Source organism: Macaca nemestrina, chromosome 18, assembly GCF_043159975.1.
Source record: "Macaca nemestrina isolate mMacNem1 chromosome 18, mMacNem.hap1, whole genome shotgun sequence".
Taxonomy (NCBI): Eukaryota; Metazoa; Chordata; class Mammalia; order Primates; family Cercopithecidae; genus Macaca; species Macaca nemestrina.
Genome location: NC_092142.1, coordinates 55,388,512 through 55,413,902, shown reverse-complemented (window position 1 = coordinate 55,413,902; position 25,391 = coordinate 55,388,512). Strand labels below are relative to the sequence as shown.

The window sequence follows — 25,391 nt, the reverse complement described above, 5'->3', positions numbered from 1 at the left end:
TGGTCTCAAACTCCTGACCTCAGGTGATCCACCTGCCTCGGCCTCCCAAAGTGCTGGGATTACAGACGTGAGCCACCACGCTCGGCCTTGCCATTACTTTTCATAGCAAAACTGCAATTACTTTTGCACCAACCACACACAGGCGAGCATTTGCCCGGCTTTGGACTTTGCAAGATCCCTTACTGTTTTCACACCAAAATCCACCCGGGAGCCCTCCTGGGAGAGCAGTGGCCACAGATGATCCCTTTTGCTTCCTAGATGAGCAAATTGAGGCACCGCCCCATGGTCTAAACCAATCCTGCTGATTCCAATAAACCAGGAAAACAAAGTCTGGAGAGGGGCCTACCCGGGACCTGTGCTCCTTCCTCATTGGTTTCCTTTAAGAGGCCACTCGGCAGGGCTGGCAGCATATCAGTAGTAGTCGTGGTTCTTGAGCGAGTGGCCAGGACATGGGGGCATCGATGTCCCCAAGGTGGGAAGTTTAAGGGGACATCAGCATGTATGTGCCAACTGGGGGCCCTCTGTCCCCACCAATTCCTTGGGTGTACAAGGGGCAAGGGGCAGGAGGTGGGGGCATCCTTGGGTGGGTTATCATGGCAGAGACCAGCTCTGGGCAGCCCAGTAGGAGTGCCTGGACCCACAGGGCCAAGCCTCATCCTTGATTCGCTGGTGCAGAGATGCCCAGCCCAGCACAGCTGTTAAGGATTGGACAAAGCAGCCCGTGTGGACCCTGCCCAGGAGCTTCCTGTCTGGAGAGAGCCGAACCGGGCACAGCCTAGGGTGGAAGGTGGCCACATACAGCCGTCCAGGTGGGAGGAGTGCCTCGTGCCTTCCCTGTGTCTGCCGAGCCCAGCATACTCACACAGCCCTGCTGCCACCCGGCCACGGTGGCCCACACGTCACCTCCCATCCCACCCGTGCTGCTTGTTTTGTGCCCTCATAGGCTTGTGCTCCATGGGGCCACTGCACTGGTGACCATCTGTCATCCATGATATCTGAATTCAAACTGGATCCCTCTGAAGGCCCTGGAGAACTCATGTTTCCCAGGTTCCGACTGCCCTTTGCGGGGGCATCTAGTGCTTGCACTCCACAGCAGTGAGAATGGCCACTCCCAAGTCGGGCCCCAGTGGGACGCTGGACAAGAAAGAGCCATAGGGTTGGGCCTGTCTCTGAGGGTAGCCCTGGCCGGCGGGGGCCTGCTGGACTCCATTGTTGTGGCCAGGAGAGGTCAGCAGTGGCTGCCCAGAGTGGGCTACAGCCTGGCTCTGCCTAAGGGCCACCTGGGGCTGGCCTTTCGGGGCTTGTCTTGTGCCTCCTGCCCTCACTCCATCCTGCAGAGGGCACCTTCTCCATGGCCAGTTCCCCCTCCCCTAGTTTCCATCCTCTGAATAATACCAATGGCAGCCACAGCCAGCGCTTCTGTAGATCTGGCACCAAGCAGCTGTGCCTCCAGTCACCCTTGGGCTGGGCATGATTATCCATTGTGTTGACCAGATTAGAATGAGGCACAGGTGACTGAGCAACTTGCTGAGCTGCAGGTGGTCTGGCTGCAGAGGCCACCTGGGCTGCCTGCCCTATTGGGTCTTTCTTTGTTCGAGAGCCTTGAGCGCAGTGCATAGTTCCTGGCCCCACCTCCCACTCTGCACCTTGGGAAGAGCAAGAACCACCTTGCAAACTCACATCAGCATGGACTGTCAGTGAGGACACGGTTTGTGCTCAGAACCAGCTGACAGCCCTTCTTCACACACTGCTCCCAGCTGTGGGGAAGGGTGGGGAGACGGGCATCGACCTATGCTGGATGTGGCGCCCTGTGGCTGGGCTTGGGGACCCATGTGGCCCTGGGACTGAGCCCAAAGTCTTACTCCGGGGCTGTCAGAACATGGGTTCTTAGCCGAGCCAACCTGTGCCCTGACCTGGCGGATGACAAGACACCTCCTGCTCCATGGCAGGGTGCTGGCCCTCCATACTCTGCAGCCTGCAAAGGCGACTCCTACCCCAGGGACCTCTGGAAGCTTCCCAGCCCCTAGAGGGACCAGGGCTGGGCTCTGGCATCCCATCAACGCTGCTTTTAGGCATTAGCAGCAGCCCAGAGCTGGCCCATCCCACAGAAGCCACCCTCCCTCATCATCCATTTGGAAAGAGCTTCATTTAGGGGGGTGGGGAGGTCTGTGATACATTCCCCTGAGAGCAAGAAGAAAGCCCCAGAGAAGTCACAAGAAACTGAGGCAAGGATGGAGGAGGCTTGCAGATAGCTGGAGTGGTTGGATTTGGGGCAGAGACCAGGGGCGGAGGAAGAAGGGGAGAGAGGAGGTGCGACGGGGCTGGGGTTGGGGAGGGAAGGCGGGCACGATGTGGGGCGGGTGGAGTGGTCTGGCCGGGCGGTGCACAGAGATGAAGCATGTTCTGGGCACCGAAACAGGGAGCAGAGAAAGCAGGTGGGGCCAAGAGGCAGCCCACACCCTGCTCACAAGCCATGTGTCCACCTTTTGGTTTCATGCAAAGGTGCTGTGTGGCCCTGGGCAGGGGTGAGGGGAGGCCACTGCTGAGATTACAGGAGGCTATCCTGAGATCTCTCCTAGAGGGTGACCAGAAGGAAGGGGGAAGCCTGTGATCCCGTCCTGCCCCCTGCTCCCCACAATGTCACTCCTGAGTGACTGGGTCCTACCACATATATCTTAGGAGGGGCCATTCTCACCACGCTGAGGGCTGTGTCCTGGGAAGCCCAAACCTGGTGGCACAGCGCTGTTTTTCTTTTGCGCCCCACCAGACTTCTGCAATGGGTCCCGCTTGCCAGCTAGCCCCAGCAGTGCTGGCCGAGCAGCCTGTTCTCTGAGCCATGGGTCCCTGTCAGGGGCAGGCTTCCCCCTGCACAGGACTGCCTGGCACCCACCTGTGTATTCAGGAAAGCAGATGGTCAAAGGCGACTTCTTGATCTTCTCGCCAAATAGATCTTTCTTGTTGAGGAAGAGAATGATGGAGGTATCGATGAAGAACTTGTTGTTACAGATGGAGTCGAAGAGCATGAGAGACTCGTGCATGCGGTTCTGCGGCCGCAGGAAGGGAGGAGAGAGGACAGACAGCGGGAGGGAGACACAGAGACAGGGAAAGAGAAGGAGAGAATTAGGCTTGACAGAGAGGGACTGGGCTACTCGGCAGCTCCTCCGAGAGGCTGCCAGATGGAACCTGAATCAGTCACACCTCACAGCACATCTCATTCCCTGCTTCCAGAGAACCTGTCATGTTGGGGCCAGAGGCAGAGACTGGACTGGGCACCAGCCATGGCTCTCTGGGGAGGCTGAGGACAGGGTGACCCACGCTCTCCCCACTGCAGAGTTCCCAGCTATGCAAAGGTCTCCCAGCACACGTGTGTGTGGCCGTGTGTGTGCATGCGCCTGTGTGCCTGTGTGTGTGTGTGTGCGTGTACCTGTTATGTGTGCCTGTGTGTGCACGTGTGCATGTGTGCCTATGTGTGTGCACCTGTGTGTGCATGCCTGTGCATCCATGTGCCTGAGTGTGTGTGCGCCTGTGTGTGTGCCTCTGTGTGTGTGTGTTGGGGGTGGTGGAGTCTGGACTGGAGCCGGAGAGCTGGGCTTTGGCCCTTCCTGCCTAGACCTCTCCTCCTGGGCCCATGCTGGGTGGGGGGATGTCCTCTGGGAGTGGTGAGAGACTCCAGGCCCTTCCCGTGGCCTGAGGGGAAGGCATGCCACGTCCTGCCAGCCTCCTGGGGGCCACCACTCAGGGGAGAGGCTCCTGGCAGGGCTACCTCCAGGAGTGCCTGGGGGACTGGCCGCACCTCCTCTGGCTGGGTCCTCCTCAGCCGCATCTGACACTGCATGGTGTTCTAAGCAAGGCAGATGTGGAGGGCTGCCCTGCACATAGGAGCCTGTTTAGCAAATGGATGAACATGATGGGCACCCCAAAGAAGCCGAACCGAGGGGCCAGCCTTCTGCCCTGGGCAAAAACTCTGCTTTGGGACCCTGAGCACATTCACTTGGGTAGTCTGTTTCTCAGCAGCACACAGGGCATCTTAGTCTCTGTGACTGAATCCATTCCTGCACAGGGAGGTGGAGGAAGGGACAGTTCCCCTTATTTTCCCCAAGAACCCTGTCCTAGTCCTGGAAACTTGCCCACTGTAAACCCAGCTCCCTGGATCTAAAGCTCAGAGGTGACCCAGGCTAAACTCTACCTCTGAAATAAGAAGAGTGACACAAGTAACAGGAAAAAGAAGAGAGCTGGCGTAGATGCCACTGGGCATCTATGGGGAGATGATCTCCCCCAGGGATGAGCACACTGTGGGTGCTGAGGAATTGCTGGTTCCACTGCCGCACCGTCCCCCTCTGAGCAGAAGGAGGGTGACAAAGATGAAGTGACCACACCAGTCACCGAGGACCATGCTGTACCAGCGCTCTCCCTGCCTTATGTCACTTAACCTCATCCGGCCTGAGGGGACACCGCGGTGACACAGATGGGCCAGATCCAGAACTTATGCAATGGGTCTCTCCAGTCCGTATCAGGCTGTGGGGCTTTCGAGGAATCAATACTAACAGCAGCATGGCGGGCTCCGCGCATCTCACAGCCAGTCCTCCCTTCGGTATCTCCCCGATGCCTGCATCATTCTACCATGACCTGTAAAGGCGGCCAGCCCCAGCCCCTGGTTCTTATTGGCTGAAGTTGGTAGGTAGAGGGGCAGAGTTCTCAGCTGCCTCTCAGGGGCACCTGGACAGCTGGCATGGCTTTATTCCCCAGCCCCAGGAGCTGTAGTACATGGCACTGGCCTTTCATTCTGCTGAACAGACTCAGTAAACGCACATGATCTCATCACTCTCCCATCCTCAGTCAATTTCATTCTCAGTCTCCAGGAGCATTTTCCTGTCATCTGTGTGATCCCACCGGGAAGAAGCAGATCTCGCTTGCCCTGAGCCACCTCATTGGGGTCTGTTCAGAAAAGGGCAACCGGAGGCTTCTGGGAGGCCCAGTGAACCTGTGTCCAGGGCCTCGGGCCGTCCACACTCAAGTTCATTGAGCCGCATATGAGGCCAGAGTGGTGAGGTTCTGAGACCCCAGTGATTCCACAGGAACACGCTCCCCACTCCACAGAGCCACCTCGGCCTGCAGCTGCGTAACAAAGAGCTGGAAACCCACAGCCAGAGCCAAGCTCCCTCCTCCATTGCACATCTGCCCAGGCACTGCCAGGAGCAGCCACTAGAGTGACCTGAGCTGGGAGTGGGGACTGTGCCCCCTTGGCCACTGAGCTTAGGTGTGGAGGAGAAATCAAAGCCGGCTCATTCAGGCTCCACAGTTCCACTGGTTAAGGCTGAGCCCCCGCCACAGCCCTACGCCTCAGGGCCACAGAGCATGACTCACATGCACTCACTCTTCCGGTCAGTACTGCCTGGCATCTACATGCAGGGCTCTCTGCTGGGCTGCCCCGAGGATATAAGAATGACCACGTTAGGCTCCTGCTCTCTGAGAGCTCAGAGTCCAGCTGGAGAAAGATGACGCACAGTCTGTGGTCCCAGGAGTGGCAGCGCGGGGGAGGACTTGGGGAGCAGAGGACAGGCATAACCAAGCCTGTTTTTATGGGGAGAGGGCCTTGGAGGGAGCCCCAAAAAGTGGCTGATCCTGGAGACTTGGGGAGGGCAGTGAGGAGGGGAGATCCTGCAGGGCAGGGGAGGCGCCGGCACTGAGACCCCTGCCAGCCCCCCAGGCCTGACTGCCCTCCCTTGGCACGCTGCGTGGAGCCCATTGCCAAGGAGCTGAGAGCACAGCTCATCCTCACAAGCTCCCCGGAGGAAGCAGACTCCGGGCTACATTCAAAGAAGAGATACCACCATTTGAGAAAAGAGAAAGAAGCCAGAGGTCACAGATGGCCGACAGCCAACCCCCGAGACCTCCACCTGCCCCAGGCTGCAGTGGAGGCCCAGGAGCAGCAGGAAGCGGTGCCAGTACAACCATGGCCACTGCTGCGTCACCCACAGCAGTGTCCAGGTGGGCACCAAGCTCTCCAGGACAGGAAGGTGGCTCGGCGCAGTGCAGCAACGGAGCAGCCTCCTACCAGATGGTGATCCTGACAGGAGGGCAGGGCGCCCAGTTGCCCTGATTCTCTGTCCCCAGCAGGAGTGTGCCCGCTCCGCCAGGCTGCCCGCAGTCCTGGGACCAGGATGGGGCAGGGCCCGAGGACACACATCGTGCAAGTGCCCCTGGCAGGAGCTCCCTGGGCCCTGACAACACATCACACTCATGCTAGGAAAGCGGGCACTGTTTATTAACGGTAGGCGACTAATAAATACATTATGGCAGCCAATAAATTATTACAATAACTAGAGATTTATTAAACCAACAAGTCACTCTTCTTACAAAATTACAGTTAATACGGGGTGGGCGGCAGCGACGGGGTTGGGAGGTGGGACCACTGCACTTGAGAGAGACGGCTTTTCTAAGGAGGGCCTGGGACGCCTGAGCCCACCTGGCCTAGACGGGGAAGGGGGGTGTGTGGGGAGGCAGAAGGTACTCAGCAGGGGTAGGGTGAGGGATGGCCAGCAGAGCCAAGGGATGGGTCAGAACCAGAGGAGTAGAGAAGACCAGGAGGCAGGAGGGGAGGGCCTGGCTGCCCAGAGCTGTGGGAGTAACAGGGTGGGTGTGGAGGGGAGGGAAAGGGAGGGGAGAGTGGGGAGGGAAGGGAGGAGAGGAGTGGTGCCTCGGAGCTGCTGGCTCTGCCAGGAAGGGCAGTGGGTCTCTGCTGGTGGTCTTGCTGCACTGGGCCTGGGGATGAGAGCTTCTCTTCCAGGGGGAGCCCCTCTCTCAAGAAGGGGATCCAGGAGTTTGGATTCGGGGCCATTCTTTCTGCTCTCCCCCCCGCCTGCCTCTTTTTTGACAGGGGCCTTCATCTGGCTGGAGTGGGGTCTGTCTGGAGGCCCCAGCTCCTCTCTGGGCAGGGTGGGCTCAGGATTCTTCTTGCTGAGGGGTGGGAGATGGGGAGCCCTACCACAGACCCCACGGCAGCAGCTCACGCCCCGGTCCTGTTCCCTGGGCTGCTGGGATCCTGCACTCTAGGCTTGCAGCCTGACAGCAGGAACTGCTTGAGGGTGACTGCCTTCAGCACTGCACACTGAATCTCTGGTGGCCGGGGAGCTGGAGCCTCAGGTCTCGGCTCCTAAGAACTGCCAGGTTGTGCCTGAAGGCTCCCAGAGGCTCAGAGAAGAGAAGAGGCAGCCAGAGGAGGCTCTGTGCCCCAGACTTCTTGAAAAGGGGGAGGGCAGGCCACTCGCTGACTTGGAGGAAACAGTTGGCGTGCTCATTAAATATCCACCTGGGACTGCAGGGAACTTACTTGCCAAGAGTGCACCAGGTCAGACTGAGAAATAAAGGGGGTGACCAGGAAGGATGCAGGCTAGAAAAAGGAAGAACTTCCAGAATCAACCCCTGGGTGCTAACTGTAGAGTGTTAGGTGGGAGCAAGGGCTAAGCTCCCCACTGCAGGACTCATGTTGGCTAAAGGGAAGGGCGTGGGTGAGACCACCCCGGGGTCTTCCCTGTTGGGGTTTGTAGACAGCTTAGTGACAGGGCTTGCAGGTGGGAACCTGGGGCTGCCTCTGCTCCTAAGAACACTCAGGGAAGACCAGTGCAGACCACGGAGGGCAGAGATGCCTCCAGTTCCTGCCAGAGGGAGCTGGGCTGTGGGGAGGGCCTGGCAGACAGCCGCGTCCTGGCGGCAGGCATGGTGGTCTTCTGCCTGAGCTCCAGGGTCCCCATGGAACCCAGAATGCCAAAGCTGTTGGCCAGGGGCCCAGGTTGTGCTCTCTGCTTGGGGCTGGGCAGACCCCATGCCCTACTCAGGCCAGAGAGCCTTGGGGACCTCTATTGGTGCTCAGAGGGAAGGCCAAGACCTGGTTCTTATGATTGCCAGTGGCGCAGGTCACAAAACTGGCCCATAGGCATGAAAGTGGCAGGCATAATTTTCATGAGTTTGGCAAAGACGTTCTTTGTAGAAATCAGTTTCTGCTTGGCCTGCTAAATCCGAGCCATAGGAGAGGTTAGCATGGCCCCTCAGGGCACACACAGGACCACTGTGGATTAGAAACACACCCATGTCTGGTCACTCACAACATTCCTCCCACATCCACATCCACGACGGAGCCAAATCTTATCTGTCACCCTCAGTCGCCACCCACAAGGTGGAGCCACCGGTTACGACATGGATGACAGGCGTCACGCACAGGGAGATAATTTCTCCCTGGATACCCCTGAGGGCCAAGGACCCCCCCAGGCCAGGGTGGGAGGATTGAGAGCAGTGCAAGAAACTGAGGAGGCTGGAGCATCCAAGGGAAGAGAAAGGCAGGCCGGGGATGGATGGCGGGAAGGCCTGAGCACCCACTCCTCCAGCCCCAATTCTATAGACAGGGAAGGCCTGGATCAGGAGCCTGGACCCAGCCTGGTGCTCTGGCCACTGTGGTCTGAGGGAGGTTGCTGGGGGATATGAAGAGCCCTTCAGCCCAGTGACTTCCACCTCCAGGGTGATGGCCTTAGAGGTGGAGCGTGGCCAGCATCCCCCTTTTGCCGGCTGCTTCTGAGCCTGGGGTTACAGTTTGGAGCAGAGTTAGGGGCACAGCCGGCCTCACCCAGGGTGGTGCTGCTGAGAAATAACTGCCATGTCTTCCATATTGGGCAGGATGGCTTAGCTGCCCAATGTCCATGGTAGGACACTGGGTTCCCAGGGCCTGTCCTCTGCCACGCCCCAGCACCTGGTGCAAGGTCCAAAACATGACCGAGGTGCACAAAACAGAATGGACTTGGGCTGATGGGGGACTCCCGCAGCCTGGCTGCCAGAGGCTTCCCAGGCACTGGTCCCTGCGGGCATTTGGCACTATGGAAGGTCCCTGGGTCTCCTGGGCCCCACTGAGAGCTCTGTGCCTGTGGGTCCAACAAGTCCAGAGCTGTTGGCACTGGCGTTCCTGGCTCTGGGGCAGTCCGGGGGCTACAAGTGGAAACCCAGGGGCCCTGCCTGTCCGGGGACTAAGCAGTGTCCAGAGTCGGGGCAGGGAGAACAGAGGGCTTGAGGAGGGAGGCAGAGGCCTGTAGGGGGTACCCTCCTCCCTCCATGGCACATCTACATCCCCAGGCACAGCCTGCTGTACAAGCACACAACTGGCCTGGGTGTGGGCGGTGGCCTCAGCCACCTGGAGGCATCTTGGAGTGGGAGAGGTGTGTTGGTTGCCCAAGGCCAGCCAGACCTGCGTCCCCAGGAGAAGCTACCCCGCCCTCTTCTGCTCAGGGATCTGGGCAGTGAGGCCTCCTCTAAGGGGTCCTAGGACTCTCCCTTTAGAGTGGGGGACAGGGGAGTATGTTTGTGCTGGCCTGGGCCCAAATACTCCAGGGTGTCAGCTCCATCCCCTGCTGTCCTCTATCCCCAGGGGCTGAGAAGACACCAACGGCTGCGGACAAACTCCCTGATTTCTTCACCAAGACAGTGAGGCAGGGCACTGGCTGCACACCATACCCCACCTTCCGTCCCGCCCAGACCTCTGCAGCTACAGAATCCCCAGCCCGAAGGCCTTTGCTGGTTTGAGTTGAATTCAGTGTGGACTGAAGAAAAAACATATCTATTCACACCTCAGAGTGACCACCCGAGCTCCTGGTGACCGGAAAAAGGAAATGGGTCACCCTTGGCCTGCAAGGACTGGGCGGGAGGCCCCAGCCCAGGCGACACAGGAGCCTCCACCTACCTCCCCCGTGCCTCCCACCTCTCCCTCTTCCCCTCCCCGCCACCATCTATCTGAGCCATAAGTCAGTCTCAAGAAGCATTTCCAGAACTCGGAGGAGTCAGGGATGGGGGTTCTCTGGGAGAGCAAAGGCAAGTGAGGACGACCCAGAGAAGGAAGGGCTGAGACCCAGGGGAGGGAGCAGGGAGACGGAGGCCATCGCCAAGGCCTGAGTCCTCCCACCCATACCAAGTTGACCTGGTCCCACCCTGGCTTTCGTTGACGGAACTGCCCTCCACCAGAGACCCCAGGCACAGCGGAAGGATGGCTCCTATGACCCCGCCCTGCCAGCACCCTGCTGCAGGGCTGTCTGCGCCACTGCACCATGCAAGATGACAGGAGGACACTGAGGCTTCCAGTGAGACATCAGGTGCAGGGTGTGCCCATCTGGGCCACACGGCGGCCCTGCCCTGCCCCCACAGCTTCCTGATAAAGCACTCAGAGATGACGCAGAGGCTCTGAGCGGCGGAGTCTCCTGGCCTTGCAGCATGCACTCAGCGGCCCCGCCCCGCCCATGCGTTACCACGAGTTCTTTTGGGGGGTGCAGGTGGAGGATGCTCCCTCCTCCCTCCCTTGGTGCCAGCCTCTGGGGTCTTCTTCCTCAAGTGCAAAGAGTGGTCTGAGAGTGGTGGAGCCTGGTTCCAGGGGAGGGGGGCGGCAGGCCAGGCAGGGCAAGGGTGCCGGGCAGGGTGCCCAGGCTCAGTAGAGTCCACAGCCCCGCAGGTTTTTGGCGATGATGACGTCCGTCACGGCGTCAAAGACAAACTGGATGTTGTTGGTGTCCGTGGCGCAGGTGACGTGGGTGTAGATCTCCTTGTGGGCTGACTTGTTCTTGCTCTCGTACTGGGCCTGGATGTAAGCCACAGCTTCTGTGAAGGTGCTGGGGCCTGCAGAGCAAACAGGCGAGGTGTGGTGAGGCGAGAGGCCCATGGGACTGCCTGGCGTGGACGAACCCAGCCTGGCCTGTGTGGCCATCAGAGACAACTGCACAGGGAAAACCTGATGGAGGGGACCTGAGGGGTCAGCAAAGTCAATAGGGGGTCCTGGATCCAGTCAGTGGGACAGTGTAAAAGTCATGAAAGATACAAAATATCAGGTCTCTCAGTATATCACCTGTATTTATCTATTTTTTTTTTTTTTTTTGAGATAGGGTCTTGCTCTGTTGCTCAAGCTGGAGTGTGGTGGTGCAATCAGGGCTCACTGCAGCCTCCACCTCCTGGGCTCAAGTGACTGATCCTCTCTTCTCAGCCTCCTGAGTAGCTGGAACTACAGGCATGTACCACCACACCTGGCTAATTATTACTATTATTATTTTTAATAGAGATGGGATCTCACTATGTTGGCCAGGCTGGTCCTGAACTCCTAAGCTCAAGTGATACTCTCATCTCAGCCTCGTAAAGTGCTGGGATTACAGGCGTGAGCCATTGTGCCCAGCCAATCACCTGTATTAAAGGGAGCACTGTTTCGTGAAACTTCCATTTTCCTTTTATACATGCATTTATGGTCTCCTTTTTCTTTTTTTGGAGATGGAATCTTGTTCTTGTTCTGTCACTCAGGCTGGAGTGCAGTGACGTGATCAAAGCTCTCTGCAACCTTTGCCTCCCAGGTTCAAGTGATTCTCAAGCCTCAGCCTCCCAAGTAGCTGGGATTACAGGTGTGCGCTACCACGCCCGATTAATTTTGGTATTTTTAGTAGAGATGGGGTTTTGCCATGTTGGCCAAGCTGTTCTCGAACTCCTGACTTCAGGCGATCCGCCCACCTCAGCCTCCCAAAGTGCTGGGATTACAGGCATGAGCCACCACGCCCAGTCATTTATGGACTCCTGAGGCAAATGTTGCATCTTACCGTGGGTCACGTGCAAGGAGGTTTGAGGGCACTGGGCTCATGCAGGTAGCCCTGGCTGATGCATGCCCTGTGGGTGGGCCTTTGCCTTTAGGAGTTCACAGAGCAGGCTTTGACATCACCTCCTGCAGCCACTGCTGGGCCAGGTGGGAGGAGGAGCCTACAAACTTCTTGTTTCTGATGTTCACTCACAGGGGATTAACAACCGCCTGGCTCAGACGCTACCTTCCTCGGGGACACCACATTGAGCTGGTTCCCAGGTAGACACAGGGAGAGGAGAGTCTAGAAGAGAAGCTTCTAGTTTGGGAAGGGGCAGAAGAACAGGACCCCAGCTTTGCACTGAAGGCCCTCAGCCTCCAGGAATCCCTGCCAGGCACAAGCAGGGCTGTGACAATCCGTGGAGGGGGCAGCAGGGAGGGGAGCTGGAGTTCAGAGCCACAGCTCTAAGCTGGAGTAGGCTGCTGTGCAGAAAGCCTGGAGGGTCTGCCAGACCTCAGCTCTTTGCTCAATCTGGGCTGGAGGTTGGGGAGTGTCCTAGGACTGCAGCTGACTACTCAGCCTCCCTTGTCCCCTCCTCCTTCCCCACTTCAGCCCCAAACTGGCCTTGGTAACTGACCTACCCCACCTGTTTCCACTGCCCCAAAGGCCACAAGCCCAGGTCACTAGGGCAGGATCCACAGGCCCTCAACTATGGCTAGAGAGGAAGCTGGCTGGGAGCTTCTAGGGAGGCTGAGCCCTACTCAACTACAGCTGGACATGCCTGGGTACTGGCCTGCCAGGCACTCAGTCTGATTATGGGGGATGGGTGGAGGTAGGAGGTAGGAGAGCTGTGCTGCTTGCCTGGCCCCAAGCCCCCGGGGTGCCCCACTGGGACTCTGTCGGCCCCTGCTCTGTGCCCTCCAGGCTTCAGGGCAGGTCGGGCTGAGGGTGCCCCACTTCTCCTCCCACTCACTTCTCTGGTCAGGGTCTCGCCATCTCAGAAGAACTGATGGGCACCCGGGCTATGCTGGGGCCCTGTAACCGCTCTGGGGTCACTGACCAGGGCTGCCACCCTGCAGCTCCTCAGGAGACCCTGGTCATGCTGCCTTCCTGGCTGCCCACCCACCCCATGGTCAGGTAAACCCACCACAGCACTGGCAGGGCTGGCCTCTCATCCCTAGCACCCTATGTAGGGGGCCAGGGCTCTGCTGCTTGCAAAGCAATGTGATTTGAATCTTGCAGCAGCCCCGTGTGAGTTACAGGCATAACCCCAAAGGCAAGAGCAGACAGGCGGGGAGCTTCCGATGTGAGCACCACACGAAGCTCTGCGTGCCCATCAGCTCATTCCCTCCTCACAGCACCCGGTGAGGGAGGCGAGGGCAATGACAGCCATCACTCCACCTCACAGACCCAGAGACTGAGGCTCAGAGAGGCTGCATGACCTGCCTGAGCTGCTTGTGAGTGGCGGAGCTGGGCCATAAGCCTTGGGCTGCCTGACTCCAAGCCTCTGTGCCCCGCCCCTCATCTTCTCAGCGTTCTCTTGTCACAGAGAGCCCCTGTGCGCAGACAGTGGAGCTCAGGCTCCCAGAGGCCACCATGGTCACATAGCTCATAAGTGGCAGAGCCAGGGCTCCACCTGCTTTCCCTGATGAGGAAGCCCCGGCTAGCTGCCCCTCCTCGCTAGAGCACAAATCTGGGGGCAGGGCGGGGCCCGTTTGTGTGGATTCTCTGTGGCAGAGTCGGGGGCATCCACAGAGCGCAGGAAGGGTGGACTGGGCTTTGGGAATGGGGCCCGCTCCCTCGGGGGCCTGCTGTCCCTGGAGGGGTCTCTACCTGTATATTCAGGAAAGCAGATGGTGAGCGGGGATTTCTTGATCTTCTCTTCAAATATGTCCTTCTTGTTAAGAAACAGGATGATGGACGTGTCTGTGAACCATTTGTTGTTGCAGATGCTGTCAAAAAGCTTCAGGGATTCGTGCATGCGGTTCTGCAACAGAGTGGAGGGGTGAGTGAGGGGCGGCAGCATCCAAAGCCCTGACCCACCACGGCCAATGACACAGCGGGACAAGCAAAGGGAAGGTCCACCAATGTGGCTGGACGCACCACCGGGACAGAGACCACCAGGACGGAGACGGGAGGATCCACAAGGACAGACGGGACGTGGTCCTGTTTCATTCCACACGCAGGCAGGGCGGGGCGGAGCAGGGCCGGGCAGGGTTGGGGGATGCTGCCCCCTTCCAAAGAGAGCTGGCCCCAGGTGGGGGCAGTGAGGTCACTGGAGAGGTTCCAGCTCATGGAGAGGACATGCACCATGCACGTACAGGGCAGGGGCCGCAACCACCACCGAACGCATCTGCGCGGAACCCCGCTCATGCAGATTTCTCTACCAGGGTCTCATTCGGTTTCGACAGCAAGGCTGGAAGGGTGCACGCATTCAGTTGGGAAACATTAACCGAGGACTAAGAGATCCTCGAATTAATCCCGAGTTGGAAGCAGACACCAGGGGGATAGCGTCTCGGGGGTGAGCTTGCTGTGGCCTTGGTGTGGTTGGTGGTTTCGTTGGTGGGCTGGGGCTGGGGAGGCTCTGGGAGAACTGGTTGTTGGGGCTGGTTTCTCAGTAGAGGGGCCAGAGGAACCCCAAGATGAAACACAGCAAAACAGATTAAAACAGAGCAGAAGATAAAAACCCAACAGGAGAAAGAGAGAAAAATACTGAAAAATTGGTTCAACCAGTCTCAGGGCCAGGGCACCCGGCCAGTTCCTGCAGAGAGCTCTGTGCGGGCTCACAGGGGCCATGGCCATCCTGGGCCTGTGGACCACAGGGCAAGAGATGCAGGATGGGTAGGAGGCGCCCAGGCCAAGTGGCTGGAGAGGAGTGCGGGCGCAGGGGCAGGCTGGGCAGTTGTCACAGCAAAGTCACCCAGCGGCGCCCTGAGAACCTGCTGCTTTCAACTCTTAGCTGATGGATTCGGTTGGAGGGAGGTGCTTCATACCTTCCGGGCTTGGAGGGTCTCTCAGAACTGGTTTTGGCCTTGGTTTGGCAAGATAAGGCCCTGCAGGCGGTGGCGGCGACTGTGGTAGTGGAGAAGTTGTGGCAGCCGCAGGCCCGGCTGGGTGGTGCTGAGAGCAGGTACGAGGCCAGGACCAGGCTCTCGGGCTCCCGGGATGCAGTGGACACGGCGGCTGGAGGGCCAGTGGCAGCCACCAGCCCCAGGGCTCTCCTGGCCTGGCTCCAGGAGCTGCTTCCAGACAACTTTGTCGCGGGCCGTCACCCCAGCTGTCACCCCAGGCCAGAGAGGGATGCGCAGCGTTGACTAGAGGATGGCTGAGGACCAAAGCCTGAGTCCCTGGGGCCTGGCTCTTGCCTCTCTGAGGCAGACAGAGCTCCCACATCCTAGAATCTGATCTCTAGCCATGGCGTCTGAATGTAGTAGCCGCAGGAGCTATTCACTGAGTGATGATTCCTGCGTACAGGCACGTTTACAGCTTTTAGCCCAGTGGTCCTCATGTGGCCTGCGAGGCCATTCTACCATCGTCACCATTTACAGAGGAGGAGGTGCAGGCCCGGGCAGGGTGGGGTGGTTGCCCATGATCACAGAGGTGGCAGGGGCGACGCTAGACCCTGGACCAGATCTGTCTGACTCCCAAGTTGCCACCTCTGCACGCACCCCCAGCACACGGCGACGACTGCTGAGTTCTACAGCAGCAGTATTCTTGCTGCCACCACGGTAATGAGCTGCCTTTGTGGCTGCTGTCAGGTTGCAAAGTCATCCCCATTCCCTGCACGAGTTGCTACTCTTCCCCGGGCTGTGAAGGGTGGCCAGCTTTGGGGAAGGAAGGACACAGGAAGAGCCTGCCTGTGACCTTGGCTCCATGTGCTTTGGCTTCTCCAAGGTCCTCTGCTCCAGCCCTTGTGTGGAAGGGTGGGGGAAACGGGGAAAAAGGAAGGTGAGAGAAGGTGGAGAAGACTGGAGGGCAAGTGCTCCAGGCAACAAGGCCCACAGGCTGGAAGGTCACCCAGTGCCAGGCCCAGCACCAGGCTCATGCTCACTGGGGAGCCGTGGGCCGCAGAGCTTGGGGCCTGTGGCTGCTAGGCCCACCCAGACGTCCCTTTGTTTCCATCTTCCAGAGGTGAGTGAGAGCCCAGCCCCATGGCTGGTGGGCCTGGGACTGGGGTTGAAGCCACCCACAGGCCTGGCAGGGCAAGTCCAGGGAGAGGCTGGATTCCAGGGGGAAGGGCCCTCCTGGCTTCCTGCCTCCAGCTCCTTTGCTGTCTTTGAAACCATGGTGGACACAGGGAAAAAAGATGAGCCAAGTGGAGCTCAGACCCCAGGAGTTGGAGCAGTGGCCCCAGTGGCATAGAGCCCAGCAGTGGGGAGTGGGAAATGTTTGGGCAGTCACTGTGCGGGCGCGTGGTTAGGAGGCTGACCTGGGCTTTGGGTGACCAGTGAGTCTGGGTCCAAGCATGGCCCAGGAAGTGCATCCACCCTTGCCCCACTCAGCATCAAGACTCGGCTGGTGGTGACTGACATCACTGCCTGCAGATGCCATTGAGAACAATTACAGCAGAAACCCAAGTCAGGGGTACAGGTGGGCCTGAAATAGGAAGAGCCAGGCGGGTGAGCCTGTACACGGAACGGGTCCAGACTACCCACACCACCAGCCCAAAGCCCCATCACTCTGCGTAAGCCCCTCAGGGCGGCGGCTCCTCCTCCCTATAGCACTGTGCCCAGTAGCCCACACCCCAAAGCTCATCCCATCCTCGCAAAGCCCAGTGGACCAGTTGGGCCAGAAATGATGAGGAAACAGACCCAGAGAGAAGACAGGCCTCACTCAAGGCCCAGCATGACAACAAGCTCCACCTCCAACCTCAAACCCTCGGTGCCAGCCCGCAGAGGCGTGGGGTGGGGTCTGCACGTGTTCCAGACAGAAGGAGATGACAGACGCCAGACTGTGACCCCACGGCCTGTGGGCCCCACTGTCAGGAGTGTTGGGGCTTATCTCCAGTGACCCTGTGGGCCATGCTCAGTGCCTGGTGGGCTGCAGCCCAGAAGGGGACCATGGAGTAGACCCGCAGGCTCAGGGCAATCACCAGTCACCGCACAACCACCAGCTTGGCACTGCTGTCCCAGAAACAGCTCCAGAGCGCTGCACATGGATCACCCATCCCACTGCCGACAGCCCCCAACAGGCAGGTACTATTATTATCCCCCTTTTATGGAAAACAGTAACTGAGCCGGAAAGGTGCTGCCTAATTCAGCAGCAAGCCAGTGAGTAGCAGAGCCAGGACTAGGCCCAGAGGAAGGCTGCACTCTCCCAGGGGAATGTCCCCTCGCTGAGGCCCCAGGCTGAATGTGAATCTGGCATTTGGCAAAGGAGCCCAGAGCCATGACTGTCACTCACCAGCATGTCCCATCCCCATTGCCCTTCCTGGCCCATCAGCCCCACACACTGCTCCCCAGCACCCCCAGCCCCACACAACTCTCCTGCAGCATCCTGGGCCCTCCCCACCTCTTCCTCAGCATCCCCGGCCCCATACTGCTTCAGCAGCATCTGAGGCCAGTGCCCCAGGGATGGCTGTCAGGCTGACTGCTATTTCTGTTGCATGTACATTCTTGCTTGGCTGCCTCCTGGTTTTTTAGGGTTTGCTTAATTTTGCTCTGGCCTGATGGCCTCTGTGACTCCACCAAGTTACGGAAGAGGCACATTCTGCATGGCTATGTGTGATCAGGTTGCACACATAGGCTCTGTCACACTGGCATCATGAGGCACTTGCCTTGGCAATACAGAATTGGTGGAGAGAGCCGGCACGGCCCACCCATGATGGAAACCTCTAACCGTGACAGCTGGCTGGACCCCAGAGCCACTGTGGGCACCCAAGGCCCAGTGCTCACAGGGCTCACCTGTCCTGCGGCTGTCTCCTCAGTGCTGCCCCCTGCCCGGGGGGCCCAGGCCACTTACCGTGGTTTCGTCTTCGTGGAGCACCTGGTCATAGCCGCTGAGCGCGACACAGAAAATGATGGCCGTGACGTCCTCGAAGCAATGGATCCACTTCTTGCGTTCAGATCGCTGGCCTCCGACGTCAAACAGCCTGTAGGAGGCAGGGAGTTGGTAGGTGCAGGGTCCAGGCAGGTGAGGGGATCAAGCTGTGAGCATGCTGAGAGGCAGAGGATGGGGGCCACGGTGCTCAGAGCCTCACTAGAAGCCCTTACTAGAAGACCTCGTCACTCCAGGTGCTGACAGACAGCTGGATCGCTGTCATCCCCAGGCACTGCCCCCGGAGTCTGTCCTGGGACTGGCTGTGCTCACATATCACGACTCAAAGACCTGCCCTTGCATCTGAGGTATTTTACTAAGGGGGCGCACCTGAGCCACCCCCAGGAAGGACTCTGAGAGTCCTTTCAGAAGCACCCTCCTCTCAGTCTATTCCTTCCTGGGTTTGCTCTGGACAAACTCCAAACCAGCGTGGGGGGGAAGCAGGCAGGAGATGTCACCTGTTATGTGGATGGCAGAAGTGAGCCACCCATGGGCTTAGGACATGCCCAAGCTGGTGAGAGTCCAGCTGCGGTGGAGCTGGGTCTGGCTGTGGACAAAGCTGGCGCTCTCACCTCTGCCCAGTACGGCCCCTTTCTGGCAGATCAGAGCCTGGCCTCTTCCCCCTCTCAGACTCTACTCCCGAGGGGGCACAAAAACTCTGGGAGAGATTGTGGGCAGGTGGGACTTATGTCCTGGAAGTAAAAGGTCAGTCTCCCACCCCAATCCCCAGAGCGAGAAGCCCTGCAGCCTCCTAGATCTGGGACGCCTGCTGACACACAGCCTGCCAGAGGGGGACAGGGAAGGATCCCTGGTCCCACTGGACACAACAGAGCGACTGCAGGCAGAGATTAAGAGTGGGCTCAGAGCAAGGAATGGGTCTGCTTCTCATTCTATCACTGGCTCCCCTAGATTCCACCTGCCCATCTGTAATGCAGGGGCATTGGCGGATGGCCTCTGTGGCCCCTCCAGAATGCTTATTCTTAGACCCTGCCTTGCTGGGCCAGGTTGAGCTGAGATCCCCATCCTGTGCTCCCATTGGAGGAGCAGGAGAGACCAAGGAGCCTGGGAAGGCAAGGGAGGCCCCTCAGGCCTGCTCTGACCAAGGTTTTGCTTCCCAGATCCGTGGAGGCCTAGGGGTTCCTGGGCCCAGAGCCTCTGCCCCTCAGTCTGAACAGGAGTGGGCGGGAGCTGGGGACATGGGAAGCAGGGAATATTAGAATTCAGCTCTCCCTGCAGGGGGTCCCTGCCCTCCCCTTCTCTGCTGGCCTCTGTTCCCTGCAGGATGGAGCAAGGGCTCCCAGGCCTCCGTGCATGCGGGTTACTGCAGGTGGGGACACAGCACTGCAGCAGGACCCGGGGAACCACTTCACCCATCAGGCCCCTGCTCTGAGGCCCAGAGCCCCTGGGTTCTAGCTGCGCTCCGTGCCTGAGGAAAGTTCTGCTCTTGTTAGGCCTCAGCTTCCCACATATACCAGGAGAAGGTGGGTCCGCTCGCTCTGCTCCTTCCAGCTGTGGGGTGACGTGGGTCCTCAGGGTCTCACAGTGGCAGCCTGGGCTTACCCAGCCCCACTCTCGGCCCCTCCCCATAAGGTGATCTTGGAAGGGCCCCCTGGTAGCCCACCTCCTCCTCCTCCTCAGAAGTCACCTCAGGGACAGGCTGCCCTCCTTGTCCAAACCCTCCCTCCTCCTCACAGCCCCACTCTGGGAATCTTCTCCAAGGAAGCCTCCCTGCGCACCGCAGCCCCTAAACTCGGCTGAAACACAGGCAGGTTCCTCTGGTATCCAGCTGCCTGCCCCAACCCGTGGGGTCCCTGGGGCAGGATGATGTTTGGGCGCTGCTGACGAAATGCGCTGAGAGGCTGGGCATGTCCCCTCTTAGCCCTCACCAGGGCCTGGGGGCCTCCCTGGGCCTCACCTGAAGTGGAGGTTCTTGAATGTGAAGTGCGTTTCTACGATGCCGGTGGTTTTGACCCTGGTTCGGAGGATGTCCTGCTCGGTGGGCTGGTAGTCGGCGGCCCCAATCCGATCCAGGCTGTCCAGGTAGCTGAGGACAGCAACAAACAGGGGACCATGGACCAAACGCCTGAACATTGTTCAGGACTGGCCAGGCCACCCACCGTCAGAGTCCAGTCTCAGTCAGGGCCCCTCCAGGTCACTGTGGAAATGATATCACCTCCATCCCAGGCCACAGGGAGTGGGGGCGACTGAGGAAGAGGGTCTTAGGTCTTGGCCTCACACTCTCATTCATAGCCAAAAGGGCTACGCACGCAGCTCCTGGGACACTTAGACAAGGTCAACCTTTTATATGAGACTACCATGTTTATAATAATACTGTTTTGTCATTTCTTCATTTAAAAAATAATAACGGCCAACAGATAGGTTCTATTTTTTCCATGTGTAACCGTGTTTCATACGTAATTTCCGAGTTAAATGTACTAAAACTGGGGCTCAACGAAGGTAAGTACTTCGCCTGAGGCCATGACCCAGACCCTTGGCCCCAGAGGCCATACTTTTATTACTCTCTGGGGCTTCGGAGGCCCCCGAGCAGCTCCCTGCCTTCTCCACACTTCCTTCTCACTTACCAAGGGGTCTGTGTGCCCCTTCCAATTTGACGCTCTTGGAGGCTCAGGGCTACACAGCCATACAGTGGCTGGGCCTCCCTGGGACCCAGTCTTTGGAATCAAGGCTCTCTATCCCTGCTCCCTCTTGCTGTGGGAACAGACCAGGCCTTTGCATGTCACCTGCCCAGGCCTCAGGCCAAGCACTGAGAGGATGCTGCCTGCAAGAGCTTTGGGGTTCATTATGGGTGAATTTTGAATCTAAAGCCAGGTAGGATCTGGGAAACCAGGAAGTAGGGAGCTGGGCCAGGCCTGAAGGAAGACTCAGTGATCCATGGAGCCTGCCAGGCCACCCATCCCACCTGCCAGGGTGAACCACAAGCAGCCCACAGGGAGGAGCCCCGAGTGTCTGAACCACAGGACGATGTGGAGCATCTGCTCCAGGACCTGCTAGGGGCCAGCTTGCTGGCTGGACCTGCAGTCACCACTGCATGAGAGATGGGCATGCTGACCAGCTCATGAATGTCCACAGGGCTGGGAAGGGCAGATGCCGTCACCAGCTAGGGTGTTCACTGATAGAACCCAGTGACAATCCTTGTGAGAATGCCGCTAAGAAAAGAAAACAAAAGGGTGGATTCCAAGGCTCAGGAAGGTAAGCTTGAAGTCACATTGAGAGAAAATGAACTTGGCAGCTGGGCGTGGTGGCTCATGCCTGTAATCCCAGCACTTTGGGAGGCCGAGGTGGGTGGATCATGAGGTCAGGATTTCGAGACCATCCTGGCCAACATGGTGAAACCCCGTTTCTACTAAAAATACAAAAATTAGCTGGGCGCCTGTAATCCTAGCTACTCAGGAGGCTGAGGCAGGAGAATCGCTTCAACCCAGGAGGCGGAGGGTGCAGTGAGCTGAGATCGTGCCACTGCATTCCAGTCTGGGTGACAGAGCAAGACTCTGTCTCGGAAAAAAAAGAAAAAAGAAAAAAAAATAAAAATGAACTTGGCTGGGATTCCAGTCCAGTTCTGACTGGCTCCAGACCCTATGCTCTTAAATTGGACTCTATTAGCATTTAAAAAATCCAGAAAAAAAAATTTAAACAGGACTCCCGGTCTTCTCTCCTGAGCCTGACTGCCCTCCATGGAAGGGCACGATGTGGGGATGGGGGTGAGGGAGCCAAGGCTGCAGAGCAGACCTGTACGTGCCCCCAGCCCCACAGCCTCCTCGCCAGCCAGTGGTATCTGGGCAGGCTCTGGTCTCAGCCAGAAGGAGCCCCTCCCAAGCCTCTGTGCCTGCCCTGCCCTGGCGCCCATGACCTCTGCTTCCAAGCTGTGAGGGCGTCCCCCGCATCTGCAGCTGGACACCAGCCTGGAAGTGTCTGGTCCGGCTCTTCCTTTCCCAGCCAGGGCAAACCATCTTTAGACGGGCAACCTGGCCCTATGGCCTCTCTGTGCTGGCCGAGCCTCATGCAAGGAGACGGCTGTGGAGGGTGGGGTGAGGTGTGGGAGAACTGCTTAGCAACCCAGTCGGGAAGGCTGACTGCGCACCTGCTGCCCATCCCACCTACCCACTGTTCCGGGAGCTGGGGATGGGGCAGTCAACACAGCCCCACCTTCCCAGGGCCTGCGTTCCGGGGGAGTGTACACACGTGTGTGAGGTGATAAACAGGAGAGTCAGAGATACAGTACATCGGGAGGTAGCGTCAGAGAACGAATCAGGCTATTAGTGATGGGGGAGACCTGCTGGGGGCTGCTATTTGATGTAGGGTAGTTGGGGAAGGCGTCTGGACAGGGGAGACTGAGGGGAATGAGGGAGCAAGTGGGCTTCGAGTGGCCCGGTGGAAAAACTGGCAGGTGGGGCGGCAGGAAGCACGCGTGGAGGGGCCAGGTGGTGGGTGAGGCTGGGAAAGGTGGTGGAGGTGAGGGTGGCCAGAGTCCGGCTGGGGCAAGCAGGCCCTTGAGGTCATTGTCAGAGCTTGGGCTTTTACTCTGAGTGAGACGGGAGCCCCTCGAGGGTTCTGGCCAGAAGCATGTTGACAACAGCCCTGCTGCTGTCAAGAGAGCAGGTCAGCGGGTGGGGCCTGCAGAGCTGCTGTCATCACCAGATGGCACTGGCACAGTGCGGGTGGTTGTGGAGGGTGTGAGTGGTCAGCATCTGATGTACCTGCCAGAGGAGCTGCATCTGCTGGTGGCCTGGGTGTGGGATACAGGAGGATAAGCAGAGGTAGAGAGATCTCCAAGTGGTGGAATGAGACACATGTACAGGGAGGGAGGAGCACACAGAGCAGGTTCTATGGGGAGGATGGGAGCCAGGGGTCCCACGGGCTCATGTTAACTTGAGATTTATTTGATGTTCAAACAGACACTGAGCAGGCAGAAGTCAGGAGGGAGGGCTGGGCTGGCGATATGAATTCGAGAGTTGTCCAAGTGTACAAGGTGTTTAAAACGAGACAGGAGAAGGTCACCAGGCACCAGTCCTCGACAGGAGGTGCTTCTAGGATGGAGCTTGGGGACAGGATACAGCAGCCCCCAGCAGACCTCCCCTGTCACCAACTGCCTGGGTGGGTGGGCAGGAGGCATTGAGGGAGTCTGGAAAGGGCAGCCCGAGAGGAGGAGGGTGCTGGGAGTGAAAGGAGGTCCCAGGTACTGGGGGACTGAACCCTGAGCCCTGAGTGGGAGGAGGCTGATGGAGCAGCCCCCAGGATAGGACTGGGCTATGAGCCATCTCAGCAGGCAGAGGAGCAAGAGCCCGATAGGAGTAGGGTCAAGAGAGAAGGCGAGGAGAAGAAACTTCGGATGCCAGCATGGACAACGCAGTAGGGAACTGGATTTGAGGAAACCCAGCGCCAACCAGGCCCCAGAGTACCTTTCACAGCCCCTGGATGGATGTGCTCAGGGTTTCTGGGACCCGCCTCTAGGTGGTTATCCAGAGGGGAGAGTCAGCCCTGCTCAGAGAGGCCGGGGGGCCCGAAGAGCCTGGTCAGGAGCCTGTGCCCTGGTCGCTCCCCTGTGAAGGGCTGGGCAGAGAGGTGCTTTGGTGGTTGGGGCATTAGGGTGTCAGTGGCACCCTCTGGAAGCACGTGCTGTGGCAGCCCTGTGAGGCCTCCCTCTCCTTTCCAGCACAACAAACCTACTCTGATCTGCTTTCTATACTGGGCCCAAGACTTTGTCAGAAGCTGAGGTCTAACTGCTAAGACAGGAAACGTGCCAGGCCCTTCCGGCCCTGAGCACCTGTGTGTCCCCTGCCTTTCCCGCCCTCTCCCAGAGAGGAGACACAGAAGGCCCAGCCATGGTGACAGAAGAGAATAGTAACATCATCAACCTGGGAAGTGGAAAATTTGAAAGAAGGCAGAGACGAGGCTGCAGGGAGGAGAATTTCCTCAGCTTACTTGGTAGGGAGTTGACAAATACTGACTCAAGTTTCTTATTTAAAGTTATAAAGGTAAGCACCGGAAGAACTAAAAATAATCCTGTAACTAGCAAAAAGCCGGAGGTGAAGGTGGAGAGCGGTGGAAGGAAGGAAGGTGAGCTGAGCTCCCTTGATTCCAGAGTGGGTGGCCGTAAATACTATTTTGAGTCGGAGGATCAAGTTTTTCTGGATGCCACTGGGACAAATAAATGGAAGTGGGTAAAAGTGGGAGGGGCAGGGCTGGTGAGGGGAGTAGGAAGAAGATTGCTTCTCATTTTATATGCCTCTGCATTTGTTTAAATTTTTTTTTTTTTTTTGGTAATGGATTCATGTTATAATTAGTGAAATGGGTAAAAATGTAAGTGGAGAGCAGGATTTGGTGAGCCACCAGAAGGCAGATTTGGGCCAGCTGGCCCTAAAGGCCCCTGAGGGTCTTGCTGACTCTTGGGGAGGAGGCAGGGCAGGGACAAGGAGTGGGAGAAGGGAGGAGGGCAGCTGAAAGTCACTCTCTCCTGCCTGGCTCTGGTCTGTGATTTGAGCATACGGAATGGTGGACACTGAGCTTCTGGGCTCACTGCCCTGACCCCCAGGGTGTCCCTGGGAGCTCATCAGGCCCAGGGACCTAGGTAGTCATCACCTGGAACTCACAGGACTTTGGCATTTGCCCTGTGGTCAATCTAGGTGTGCAGAAATGGGAAGCTGCTCCTGGCCTTGCTCAAGCCCCTAGTCTGTTGGCTGCCATGTGGCCTGTGGAAATGTCCAGGAGTGAACATTGGCCTCAGCCATTGTCTGTTGGCACTGCGTAGATCCGGGTTTCTTAATCTTGGCACTATGGATATCTGGGGCCATGCAACTCTTTGTTGTGGGGGCCATCCTGCACACTGTGGGATGTTTAACTGCATCTCTGGCCTCTACCTGCTAGATGCTGGGAGCACCACTCTAGCTGCCAGGAGCACCACTTTAGCTGCCGGGAGAACCACTCTAGCTGCAGCCATCAAAAATGTCCCCAGATGTTGCTGAATGTCCCCTGGAGGCAAATTGGCCCCAGCTGAGAAGACCTGGTGAAAATGGCTGGACTGGATCATGTGAGAGTCTTCCCAGCCAGTGGGGTAAAGCGCAGAGGCTCCTTGCAGAAAGTCCCCACTGAATGTATGGGTACCAGATTGCAATTGCAAAAGTGGGGTGTGTTTCCCAAAAGCCAAGGGGGCAATCCCAGTGTCTCCATGACAGAAGACATGTCCCTGACCGACACTGACCATCCCCGGGCTCTGGAGCCTCCAATCTAGGGCCAAGGGCACGGAAGCAGTGAGGATTTCCTTGGAGATGCCTAGAGTGATAAAGCTGCAGCCAATGGACCTGTGACCTGCGGTCATGGGAAGAGCCGGGAGCACCTTCTAACCAGCTCCGGCTTTTACCATTTCCCACTTCTCCATCTTCTCTTCTCTCCTCTTCTTTCTCCCTCTGTCCCCTTCCTTTCCTCCTTCCATCCTCCTGCCCTCCTGTCATCTCCCTTATTTAGTTATAACAGAGTATTAAAGTATACATTTATTATATTAATTAGACCTACATATTCCTTATTTATTTATTTATTTATTTATTTATCTGAGACGGAGTCTCACTCTGTCGCCCAGGCTGGAGTGAAGTGGCCAGATCTCAGCTCACTGCAAGCTCTGCCTCTCGGGTTTACGCCATTCTCCTGCCTCAGCCTCCCGAGTAGCTGGGACTACAGGCGCCTGCCACCTCGCCCGGCTAGTTTTTTGTATTTTTAGTAGAGACAGGGTTTCACCGTGTTAGCCAGGATGGTTTCTATCTCCTG

General features: G+C 58.1%; 1 protein-coding gene and 1 pseudogene across 2 annotated transcripts in view; both read right to left on the bottom strand.

Moving 5' to 3' along the window:
* Positions 1-25,391, bottom strand: part of LOC105494072 (G protein subunit alpha o1) — a 166,755-nt gene that overhangs the window by 2,930 nt on the left and 138,434 nt on the right. Inside the window, exons 5-8 of one of the 2 annotated variants that reach the window (XM_011762177.3) lie at positions 19,531-19,659; positions 17,541-17,670; positions 13,413-13,566; positions 6,309-10,644 (exon numbers count right to left, since the gene is read on the bottom strand). In XM_011762177.3, coding sequence (XP_011760479.1) covers positions 10,457-10,644; positions 13,413-13,566; positions 17,541-17,670; positions 19,531-19,659 — 601 coding nt within the window. In that variant the 3' untranslated portion in view covers positions 6,309-10,456. Of the gene's footprint in view, positions 1-2,890; positions 3,045-6,308; positions 10,645-13,412; positions 13,567-17,540; positions 17,671-19,530; positions 19,660-25,391 lie in introns of those variants that run through there. The other variant, XM_011762176.3, reaches the window with a different exon arrangement.
* LOC139359883 (uncharacterized) lies at positions 9,610-10,247 on the bottom strand (annotated as a pseudogene).